The sequence below is a fragment of the Rhipicephalus sanguineus genome, unplaced genomic scaffold (genome assembly GCF_013339695.2).
Source record: "Rhipicephalus sanguineus isolate Rsan-2018 unplaced genomic scaffold, BIME_Rsan_1.4 Seq1156, whole genome shotgun sequence".
In the NCBI taxonomy this organism is placed as follows: Eukaryota; Metazoa; Arthropoda; class Arachnida; order Ixodida; family Ixodidae; genus Rhipicephalus; species Rhipicephalus sanguineus.
In genome coordinates this window covers 27,999-40,001 of record NW_023614415.1, presented here as the reverse complement: position 1 = coordinate 40,001, position 12,003 = coordinate 27,999, and the positions used below count along the sequence as shown (strand labels likewise).

At 51.4% G+C, this 12,003-nt stretch overlaps 1 protein-coding gene across 1 annotated transcript; it reads right to left on the bottom strand.

Moving 5' to 3' along the window:
• Positions 1–5,198: 5,198 nt before the first annotated feature.
• Positions 5,199–11,601, bottom strand: LOC119376299 (uncharacterized). Its single transcript, XM_037646198.2, has 7 exons — positions 11,449–11,601; positions 10,822–11,157; positions 9,930–10,199; positions 8,801–9,067; positions 8,079–8,257; positions 7,409–7,548; positions 5,199–5,466 (listed from the first exon to the last, which is right to left on the bottom strand). The coding sequence occupies exons 1-7, from the start codon at positions 11,591–11,593 to the stop codon at positions 5,199–5,201; spliced, it is 1,605 nt and encodes a 534-aa protein (XP_037502126.1). The 5' UTR covers positions 11,594–11,601.
• Between the last annotated feature and the right edge of the window lie 402 nt (positions 11,602–12,003).

Below are 12,003 nucleotides of genomic sequence, written 5' to 3'. Positions count from 1 at the left end.
CTCCCGCCTTAGATGATTAGGAATTGCAAATATATTGACTTTAACTTCCCTCGATAAATCCAAGTAGGCAGTGAAATTCATATACGGCCCTGTTGAGTCACAGTGGTGAATAGTCCTCACGAGTATGAGCGGGCGAATTCAGGCTGTGTCCGGATTACCGTTAAAGTTAACCAGAAGACAGTTTTGCTTGCGACTAGGTGGAACCTGACCACCCCAAGCTCCTGCTATGTCATCTCTTCAATATCAACGGCAGGCTTTCGGTAAAGCTAGCCGAACTTCCAGTTAATGGTCGTCTCTCTCTCTTCTAGTTAGCTAACATGCTCAAGAGAAGTTGCTGTGGGGGTTATGTGTTACAACTTCATGAAAGTTCGCGCTGCCCAGAACTGACCTAAGGAAAAGTAGAAAAAATATGCACTCAGGGTGATGTGCCTACTAACGACTGATTTATCTCTGTGCCAGACAACTTGCTTATGTACGACACGAAAAGGACAGAGAAAGAACGAAAAAAAGAGCAACGAAATAAATGGGTTGTTAGTACGCGCATCGCCCTGTGTGTCTTTCTTCTACTTGTCCTCTAGCCGACTTACGGATGCGTGTCGTCCCCCCCCCCCCCCCTATCTTCAAGAAATATCATATGGGTTTTTGAGAAATCGGGCGAAGTTCAGCCCGCGCTCCGCCACTCTTTTCTGGCCCCAGGCACCTGGCACTCGCCGTGCCAGTGCTCCTCGCAGCACCCGAGATGGTATTCAAGGTGCCCACGCTCGCTCGTGCCAACGTCCACTGTGGGGCGCGAACTCCTCAGGTCATCGGAAGGACGACGTCCAGACACGGCGTGGCGGTGGCGCCCGCAGTGACGTCGCTCTACTGGACGACGTCGCCGTCGTCGCCGCCGCAGCCTCCTCGTCGTCTTCGTCGTCGTCCATGTGTCCCCTGCGCTTCTCGCCGCATCGCCGGGCCAGAGCCACGCACGACAGGCAGCGGCGATCAGGGCCAGCTGAACGAGGAACGCAGCCACCACGGCCGCGGTCAGGACGCTGGGCGTGCGCAGACCATGCGCGAGTCGCTCCTGGACGCTGTCGCAAGGAGACGCCGTGAGAAGGACTTTTCGGCTCAATCCGGGTTGGTAAGAAATCTCAGCCTCTTGCCCGTTAACAGGTTCACGTATCACAGATTGCGGATTACCCCCCGTTTACGGATTACCCTCTTGCCTCTTAACCTCTTTCCGCATTACCGTTTACTGATTACCCGGAACACTGCTGCAAACATAGCTGACATCAGTTTCCTTTTATGTGTTCCACTACGTCACTGCGCAAGGAAATTAGAACTCGGTCATTCATTTCACTACAGTTCTGCGAGTTCCGTGATTCATCGCAATATGCTGAAAATGTTCTTTTGTTCCTAAACTCTCATTAAAAAATTCCCTTTTGATGATCACCTCGTCACTTACATGCTTACGTGAACAGATAAGCGGAATGCACTTCGTAACAATACATGCGCCGCACACATGCGTTAGACAGCGTTATTGCCATCAGCGCTGAGATACTCGCATCCGCTCTTCATGGCCATTATGCTTAGAGTGTATACTACAGTCCACGACAAAGCTCTTGTTTATATGTAATTGAGCCAATCAATCATACCTTTTAACCATAGCTACAATTACGCACACACCACCACTGACTATTGTAACACTGGCGATAGCGCCAGGTCACGTAAGAACCACACCTCGCACTCAATAAGAGCCAGTGTCACCTTTTTTTTAAGGGTGAAGAGCGTGCAGCAAAATTTCTAACTTTCCAAATATATCTCAGTACTGTCCTGTTACCCCCCCCCCCTCCCCGCTTTTTCGACCACTACAACAGCGTCCGTTTTAATCGCTCGTTGGCTGCTTTGCGCAATGTACTGCTCTGATATTTGACAGAAAGAAGCGCTATAGTAGAAATGAGGGCTGAGGATGAAGTATCCTTCCTTCTCGTCTGCGCAACCGCTGGTGTTTCTTAAATCTGAATCCCCAACAACTCTCCCAAGCTACCCCGCCCCTACTGTTACTTCTTCTGAAGGTTAGCTCATCCTGATGCTCAAGTTTGTTGCTGCTCTTGAAATTTCACTGCCATCTGCCTGCCTCATACCGTAGTAAGCGTTGTGACTCTACGCGATGGCGCAGCTGCCAGCCCCTGTCCTGGACCCCGCTGAACCGGAAGCCTCACTCACTTCGGTCCCGACTGCTGAAGACGCCCGAGTCGGTGGCGCCCCTCCGATGCCCTGCACGATGATCTCCCTCTGCAGCGGGTACTCGGAAGCGGCATGGTAGGCAGTATGTGCTTCTTGACGCCGCCAGCCCTGGCGCTGCTCGCCGCCGCCGCGCGGCGTCGCGTTCGAGGCAGCTGCGCCGGAGGTCGGGGACGCTCGCGTAGTAGCGACGGCCGACCTGCGGCTCATGCGCCTCTGGAGGCCCAGCGGCTGGAAGTACATGCGCCGTCGCCTCCGACGTTTGCCGAAGGACCGAGCCCCGCCAGTGGCGCACGTGGCTGGCGCGCATTCGTGCAGGCAGAACTGCACCGTCACCTGCGACGCGAACGCATTGCCATTGCGTAGAGCGAAGCGAGGAATTGTGGCATTTGTTTAATGCCCGCAAATCGGTTCAGCGGAAACCCGCAAGCTAGCGGGAGGGTTCGGAAAGAGAAAATTGACAACCACCCGTTTGTAGCGCGAAGCTACAAGGAAGGTCAATTGGTAGCGACCGGCCCATCAAGGCGTTGGTCCCGGGTTCGATCCTCGGAGTACGAATTTTGGGCAACTAGGAAGCTCACCAATGCGGCGTTTTGGGCTTGTTGGTAATCCATATTGAAGAGAGGTAAAAGCGTACAGAAAACATGGACGAAAAAAGGCACGCATAGACAGTAAGACACACATATACAAAACGCATGTGTGTGTGTGTTGTGTGTATATGTGTGCCATTTTTTTTGCCCATGATTCCTGCGCGCTTTTAGCTCTCTTCAGCTAAAAGCTTTCTTTCTGAGAAATCCGTATGCATTTCCTTGTGGCTTCGTGCTACAAACGGGCGGTTGTCTAATTTCCTTTCTTAGGAACCTGTTTAGAAAGCACCTCTCGGTAACATAGAATCAAACATTCGAGATTCAGCGACGGAAACATTCCGCCACGCACAATATACTGAGGCCAGCGCGGCTTTAGAGTAAACACACTCTAACAAGAATAAAGTCCTTTACTTTCTTGTGTCAGCCCTGACTTGCCATGTATATGACTCTCTTTAAAGAGACACGTGAACTCTCTTTGGAGATCATTACAGTCGTGGGAACCGGAAAGAGCCAACGTGACTCTTTAAAGAGAGTATATACGTGACAAGTCAGGACTAAGCGAAAAGTGTATAACACATACTCTTCGTCTTCTTAGAGTGCACAGTCAGCAGTGTGCGCCAACGAACTCCAGTGAAAAATTCTAAGGTTTACAGTGCTTTCCGGTGCGCCCCGGCGTCACTGCGGTGGAGTCAGCGTTTCCACCAGTGCGATCCACTTCTTTCCCAGAGAACTGGGTCGCACTGGTGCCAGTGAATTTCAGTATGCACCAGTGCGATCTAGTGTCAGAAAGTGTCGCGCTGCTAGCACGTGCATGAACCTCCAGTTGCCGGAACGGAGCAAGGAAAAAGTTAGGAGGGAGCATTGAGCAGTGCAGTAAATATAAATAAACAAAGAAAAGTACTCACACGCCAAGCTTGGCCCCCTTTTCCCGTTAGGGAAAGGGCCCCTGAATTTTTCGTACAGGGCCTCCAGTCTGTCATATACTATTCCAACCACACTTAGCACATTCATAGGTTCGTGTAGCGAGAAGTTAAACTGCAGGTCAATGTAAAAAAGAGATTGGGCACTGTACAGACAAGGGAACCGGTGTTGCCATCTACCTTCCTCAACCTCCTATAGTCGTATACAACTTTAGAAGGCAGCGGCATTTCTTTCTCAAAGGCGGATGAACACAAGCCTGCACCAATGGGCGCGCACTCGGGACTGACGTCATGAGCGGGACGGCCGGTGGCTCCGCCTTCGGAGAACATCGGCGCGTGCATGAGCGGGACTATTTCTTTAGTCGCGTAGGCGATCGGCAGCCGCGCTTCGGTCGTCTGGGTGGGGCCTCTCCTGCCTTCTTAAGTTGTATCCGGCTATAGTTAAATCGAACTAACGCTCGAATGGTCGCCCACACGATCTTGTGACGCGAATATAGTCGTGTATACCTGAAAGCGTACAACAACGTCGTCGGCGAACTTGAAGGCTTCAAACCGGCTCTGCAGCGTCCTTGTCTTGTCTCCGGGCAACTTCTCCAGAGCTGGGAAGATGTTTCTGTCCGTAGGACAGCTGCATCGCGAAGTAAGGAAAAAAAAACTGAAGCAGGAACTATTTATCGGGGAGCTAATAATAATAATAATTGGCGCAACGCAATAGCTGGCCGTGTCTGCATTCTGAAAATGTTGAAGGACACTTACCCAGAACTGCGATGAGGACGATGGAGTCGTCGTTCTCCACTTGTCGCCACAGGTTCCTCGCGAACAGTCCGAAGACGCCTGCAGGAAACGTGACAGAAAAGAAGAGAGCAAAACGAATACCTTCACGTTTTGGAAGTTCGGATGCTCGGATGTGTGCGATGTAGTGCAGCTTAAATGACCGCCTTGCAGGCAACTGACATCATCGTCAACATCAGCACCACCACTATTATGATCACGTTACATGGTGAGAGGTCGGGTCACAGTGGTATATGGAGCTACGGTATATGAAGTTACCTACAGGTATGGAGGAAGGAAGCAGACTAAAAGGGAGCACCACGTCGTTCCGTTAGTCACGTCCTCGGCAAGCCAAGCCTCTGACGTCGACCCTCCCGCTCGACGAGGGCCAGTGCGCGGTGCCTACTGGGTGAGATTAGGCACCCACGAAGCCCGCAACAACCATAGCGAGCATGACGAATCAATAGTCGCGCTTGCCTGTCACGTGACCAGGTCCTATTTCTCCCTTAACTTTGTTATGACTATAGGCTTCAAGATACGAAGAAGGGGAATTGATCGCGGGGCTCGTTTCTTCGATAGACACAACTAATGAAACCAGCAGACAATTAAACTAGGGAACGCACAGGGGATATATTTGGTGTTTCTTTAAGCGTAATGATTTTGACCTAAACCCACCACGTTCGAATTACGCGTCCTATGCTCCACCAATTGAGCTGCGACGGAGATGGTCCCGACGCTCCTTATAGTTGTTCCTTCCTCCAGGCTCCCAAGTGTTCTTCCATTCTCCGCTATTCGAGGCGGTACCTACTGTCTCCGTCCATCTCGATTCGCAAGAAGAGCTCGTCGCTAGCTTCGCGCCTGCCACGTCCACGCCGGCTCTGTCCGTGATGCGAAGGCGCACGTTGGGCGACGGGGCGGTCGCGTTCACCACGCCCGGCACGCGGCTCGCAGGACCCACGCCTCTGAAAGAAAAAATAGGCTCAGTGAGAGCGACGCACCACAGGCTTAGATTACCGCGAGAGCTGTCTCTGCACCTGAAAACTGCTGAACACCTTAGAATTTCCAGACAATTAACTCCGCGCGCTTCCTCACTTTAAGAGTCTCTGTACACTCAAACCTCCTTATAACGAAGTAGCATCTGACACGAAAGTATCTTCATTAAATACGAGAATTCGTTACAAACGTCTATTTGTAACACTACATAAGTTGGCACTATGCTCAAATTACTTCGTTATATCTGGAATTCGTTATAAACGTATATTTGTAACACAACATATGGTGAAACTATGCTTAAATTACTTCGGTATATCCGGAATTCGTTATAAACACATATTTGTCGCCCTGTATCTATGGTAATACTATTCTTCCTTTACTTCGTTATAACCAACATTTGTTATAAACGCATATTTGTAACCCTCTATCTATGGCAAGACTATTCTTCACTTGCTTCTTTATAACCAAAATTCCTTATAAACGTATATTTCTAACATTATATCTATAGCAAGACTGTTCTTCATTTACTTCGTTATAACCAAAATTCCTTAAAAACGTAGCTTGAAAAATTGTATTTATGGCGAGACTATGCTCATTCACTTCTTTCATTATTCGCGTATATTCGTGACTCTGTACCCATGGTGAGATTATTCATCAAGTTCATTATAACTCATAATTTGTATATTTGTACTCATTATGTCAAGGTTTGTCTCTATTTGTAAACTACTCTTTCGCAATATAAGAAACATTACTCAAGCGGCGACGCCACCTTGAAGATCCCGCACCCATAGAGTTTCCTACAATACTTACTAGAGGGAACTCTGCGCTAGTGTCTATGGGAGCTGCAACGCATGGCGCTTCAGCCAGCATGGGAATGATGGGCAGTACACGGATTTGTCTAAACTTCGTTCTTTCGGCTCCGTTTGGCTCTGCGTCGCCTGCATCCGCTTTGTCGCAAAACGAAGTTCAGCAAAAGTCAGCAGTTCCACTTCAGCACTTTATCCTTTTTAGGCTCATCAATTCAAATCTGGTCACGAAGTTCAAAACGATCCATTCTTTTATTCGAAAGAAAACGAAAACACAGCAATAAACAAAGCCACAACTGCGTTCGAAGCCCGCAAGTACGAAGACTAGGCAAATCCGTGTACTACTACCTATCATTCCATTGGTGGCTGAACGATCGCAGCGCCAGAGTCCCCTCTAGTTAATTTTAGGAAACTCTATGCCCGCACCAACCCCGTGATGTTACAGATTTCGAGGGGGTCTGCTAGAGCCGAGATTAATTGCTTACATCGGTAAAAATGAAGTACGTTGTGTTCCAAAGGAGCCGGAGACTTAACGCGGCAAGTTTCGGGAACTTTCAGTGAGACATTATGGCCTGATTACGATATATGGGAACTTCGAAATCCATGACGACACATTGACATTCATGTGCTGAATTTCGGCGCGAAATTCAAGAATGATTTTGGCCTTCGGTTCCTTCTGAGAATTACCATATGATGGCGGTGTTACGATGTACAGCCTCAAAGACGCGCATTATAACTAATCTAGGGTTTCGCTCCAGGGTCTCGTTAAGTGGCCTCCCACCTTCGTTGCACCTTGGTTTGCTTCATTTCTCATAAACAAAGCAAGCAAAGTAACGAATTTTGCGTCGTATGAGCATCGTAGCCACCCTGTGATTGCGACGAATAAATAAGCACTCCTGTAGCGTGCGCAGGGTTCTAAATTCACCGTTTGTGCCCTGTCTATCTGTTAAGCGAACAAATAGACTGGTTGTTTTCTTACATGACGGTGAGGCTAGGTTCGGGAATCCTACACGCACAAACACAAACACGCACACAGACACACTTCCTCTCGCTTACTTGAGAGAGAGAGAGAGAGAGAGAGAGGAAAGGTACACGTGAAGCTCACCCCACGAGAACCTTGTAGGTGTTGGTGACCGTGCGGTTGCCGGTGTCGAAGATGCAGAACAGCTTGACGATCCTGTCACCCTTCTGCTGAATGACCGGATGCTGCTGGATCACGATGGTGCTCGTGAACCGGCCGCGGTCCTGCAGAGTCGGTAACGCGCACGGTAAAGTACTAAAACGACAACAACAAATTAGGCGCGACTTCAACTGACTTAACGTCGCGATGGCTGATTGAACAGCGAAGCCGGTGGCATCAGTTTTAGCTTGGCCGTCGCCGAATATTTCAAAACGAATGCGAGATTATCACCATTTTCAAGATGGTTATCATCAGCCAGTCCTCCTCTCCACACCACCTGCTTCAATCCCGCCATGGCTTCTCCACGTCGCTACCCTTTCTCTACCAGGCTCAAGTCGCTACACTAGGCTTCCCACTCGCCCACTTAGCTTTTTCCATGCTCTCCCTCTCGTCAGGCTTCGCTCTCGCAGCTCGGTTAGAAACTGCGGACGACGGATCCCCAGGTATTTATTTACCTCTGCTTTAAACAGATGCGCTGTTAAAATTATAATTGATGTTCCTGTCATCAAGCAATGAGTGACGTTTCGGCTCACACAGAAGTTCGGTTTTCAGATCCAGCTTAACCCATACCGTATACGAGACGTAACAGACTCACATCCTCGGACACTCCGCACCGCCGATCCATGAGGCCCATGACGAGCGTGGTCTCCCGAGATCCGCGTCCTTGGATGTCGCAGCCGGCGGTCTCGTCTCGCGGGTAGATCCTTCCCGCGAACGGATCCTTGGTGTGCAGGGTGAGCGCCATCGACTCCCGCGTGCACGACAACTGCACGGCTGCGTGATGCGGCGAGGAAACGGAAGCGTTCGATGCTGAAGTCTCGGAGAGCTTGAGCTTCAGCATGGCCTCTGAGCTCGGGCTGCACGCGCTGGGTTCGCGCCGCCGTATCTCGGAGGCTATGCTTTTCGGCCATGCTTTTCGGCCAACCCGTTTTCGAAAATAACTGCTGATGAAAACTGGCGCTGATTTCGCGCAATTATCACAGGAATGTTTAAAAAAGTATAAAATCTGGCATAAAGTCACTATAGAAAAACAATTATTATTGTTGGGGTTTAACGTCCCAAAACCACGGTATAATTTTGAGGGACGCCGTAGTGGAAGGCTGCGAAAATTTCGATCACCTGGGGTTCTTTAACGTGCACCTAAATCTAAGTGCACGGGCCTCAAGCATCTCGCCTCCATCGAAAACGCGGCCGGTGCGGCCGGGATTCGATCCCGTGACCTTGGGGTCAGCAGTCGAGCACCGTAACCACGAGACTACCGTGACAGATCTTAGCTGCTGACTGCATTCCACATAGTAACACGGTGCCTATACGTACGCTCTGGACAGGCGGGCCTCTGGTAGTAGCCGACGCCGGGCGTCATGCGGAGCGCGAACCCTCCGAGGCTGACGGTGTCGTCGCCGGACATGGCGCACACGCCCGCGGCCGGCGCGAAGCTGTAGCTGCGACACGTGAACTCGCGGCTCGTCTCGCACAGCGAGCGGCACTGGTCGGCGCTGAAGGCGCTGCGAACCTGGTCGGCACGCCGCAGGTCCACGTCCTTGTGCAGCTCGAAGTCGCAGTTGGACGCTTGCCCCGAGGACGCTGGGGGTGTACGCGTGTGATAGAGAGTTTGCGAATGTGACACGGGCACAGGGTGGGGCTTTCCATAGTAAAAACAAAGTAATAACACAATCGGAAATTTGGAAGGCGATTGGTCTGGACACCAAGCAATACTCACTATAGGACACACGCTCACCAAAACTCTACTCAGGCTGGCCCCACATGAACTAAACCTCACCATTCATACACTCAAAATTCCACTAATCTGGATTCTATTCAAATTCTAGTCAGCCGGTCTCAACTGAAATATAGCTCACAAAGAATTCAACCCAGCTCAGCTTGTTCAGGATCGGACTCACAGTCACAGATCGCTCCGAGTGAGTTAGTCGACTGATGAGTGCATTTGTCGGCCTATGTATACACACGTCTGAAGCAGACATACTGCCTCATGCAGAATATCAGGGGCGTAGCCAAGGAGGTGGAGGTTGGGAGAGTTCAACCCCCCCCCCCCCCCCTCCCCCCATGAATATTTTCAAATTTGCTTGCATATATATACCCCGCCTTCGGAGAGCATTGCCGAGTGCATGAGCGGGACTTTCTTTAGCCGCGGAGGCGATCGCTGCCGCGCTTCGGCCGTCAGGGCGGTTGTCCAGCTGGCCTAGTGCGGCTGAGAGGGCAAAAGAAAACAAAGGTAGGGATAGAAGGGAGGGCGAGACGACAGCGTCAGCGCTCACGCTGCCATCTTGTCCACCCTTCTATACCCCTATCTTTGTTTTCTTTTACTCTGTTTGAGTACCGCTTAACACTCAGAATGCCTCCTTAAAAATGTTTCACAGCCCGGAGTATCGATTGCGATTTAGAGTGCACCCCAGAACAACCCCGAACAAATCGCGCTCATCCTTACGCGGCAGGCAGAGGTTCTCGAAGTAGTGCACGTGCGGTCCCTGCGCCGGACCGAACGAACTCGGCTGGGAGCGCCTGTCCTGCGAGCTGAGGCGGCACTCCCTGGCGCGGCCGTCGAACTCGCCCGAGCGACAGGGGAACGAGGACTCGTGCAGGCACAGCTCCTGGCAGCGCTGGCAGCTGGGCACGCCGGACACCACGCGGTCGTCGAAGCCGCGAAGCTCCTTGTCGGGCACGCGCTCCATCACCCAGTCCTTGTCGCACGCCGGACCTGTGGGATGAACAAGGGCAGCAAAACTCACAGGGTCCCTTATGCATCCGCCTAAGATGACTCGAAGGCGAATAGCCATCGTCTTTTTCTGTTTATTCTCATTCGATTGCACTGATTGTCCCGCCCCCGAAAGCTTTCTGCACTTCGCGTGCCTCCGGGATCGGCCCACCTATATGACCAAGAGACGATGTCGTGTGATGACGTCACCATGTGACGTCACAGTGACGCACCAAGATCGTAAGCCTGAGCTAGTTAGTTGGTGTTCGTGATGAAGATTTCGTGCAGGCCTCAGGAGTGCGACAAAAACAAGGACGTCGTTTCTTCCATCCTTGTCCTTGTCTTACTCGTCAGCGCTGCACGAAATTTTCATCATGATCACAGTGAAGTCACTATGACGCCCTGATGACATCACAATTTTCGTGATCTGTGACGTCATGACGACGTCGTAGGCTTGCGTCATCACATAATGGTGATCTTTTTCAGAATTCAGTCTGTCCTTGTGATTTTTTTTGTATCACTCGTGATGACGCCTACGGTCGCTTTTCGTGTTCGATGAGGCATCTAATGCTTTCGCCTTAATAAAACAGCATAATCGTTTTCTCGAGCGCGCGCACGCACGCACCGTGGACGCACATCTTGGCGAAGTAGTTTGAGCGGTCCGATGCCGGCACCAGGGGCGGCTGGTCGGCCGCCGAGCTGAGCGTGTTGGCCACGTCCTCGTCGTCCAGCGCGGTGGCCGCGAAGCACGCGTTGTGATCGTAGTTGACCACCACGCCCAGGCAGCGGGGCGACGCCTGGCAGCGCCGCAGGCAGTCCAGCGTCACGGCGCCCCGCGAGCGGAAGTCCTCGCGCGGCGCGAACATGGGCGACAGTCGACGCGAGCCGGGCTTCACGGCGACCATCTTTTCGAACGTCACAGTGTCTTCGCCCTGGGGACACTGCTCGTTCCTCGAATGCACTGCGTATAGATAGGAGCAATCAGTGACTCACTCACTCACCCTCTCACTCACTCACTCACTCACTCACTCACTCACTCACTCACTCACTCACTCACTCACTCACTCACTCACTCACTCACTCACTCACTCACTCACTCACTCACTCACTCACTCACTCACTCACTGTCAGATTGGTCATCGTCTTGCAGATTGACAATTAGCTGATTTAATGTGGGAGAGATGAAGGACATGAGAAAGTATTGGGTGTTCAGCTCAACAGCTGTTCATTGCCTCTGGCTTTACTTTCTCACCGGGAGGCTTGTTCCAGAACTGGACGTCCCTGAGCGTCGGCAGCTCCCTTGCCTGAGGGACGGCCATGGCGCCGGCTTTGAGGACGAGGCAAAGGACACCCGCGGTCCAGACGGTCAGGGCCAGCCCGCCGATCCTGGAGCGCATGTCCTTCGTCCTGCAGTTGTCAGGATACGCCGGCAACGGGGACAGGTGATACGCTTTCTGCGGGACAAGTTCTTCGCTGTTTGAAACTGGATGTTCATTGAACCATGGGTTCTCTTTGAACCACGCTGTCTACACCGCAATCGCCATCACTATATCATACGAGTCAGTGGCGAGGTACGGAGATTGTAAACAGCCATTAGCCTACAGTACTGAAAGGGTTGAACTTTCCGCCGCCTACGTCTCAGAGCATAAGAAATAAAGTATTGCAGCTTCTCGGTAATTCTCCAAGCTAGTGAACTACGTGAAGACTGGTGTGAAGGAGAATACACGAACCACACTGAAACCTTCTGATGACGACTCAATGACTGCGCAATTGAGGGGCATGCTTTGTGAGGAAAAGGTGAGACGGA

What these genes read in the sequence shown, in the direction of transcription:
- LOC119376299 (XM_037646198.2), bottom strand. Translation starts at nt 11,593, where the DNA reads ATGCGCTCCAGGATCGGCGGGCTGGCCCTGACCGTCTGGACCGCGGGT. An exon ending in CGCCAAGATGTGCGTCCACG is followed by an intron (nt 10,200 to 10,821) that starts GTGCGTGCGTGC and finishes TTCATCCCACAG; the next exon opens with GTCCGGCGTGCGACAAGGAC. An exon ending in GGTGCGGAGTGTCCGAGGAT is followed by an intron (nt 7,549 to 8,078) that starts GTGAGTCTGTTA and finishes CCGACTCTGCAG; the next exon opens with GACCGCGGCCGGTTCACGAG.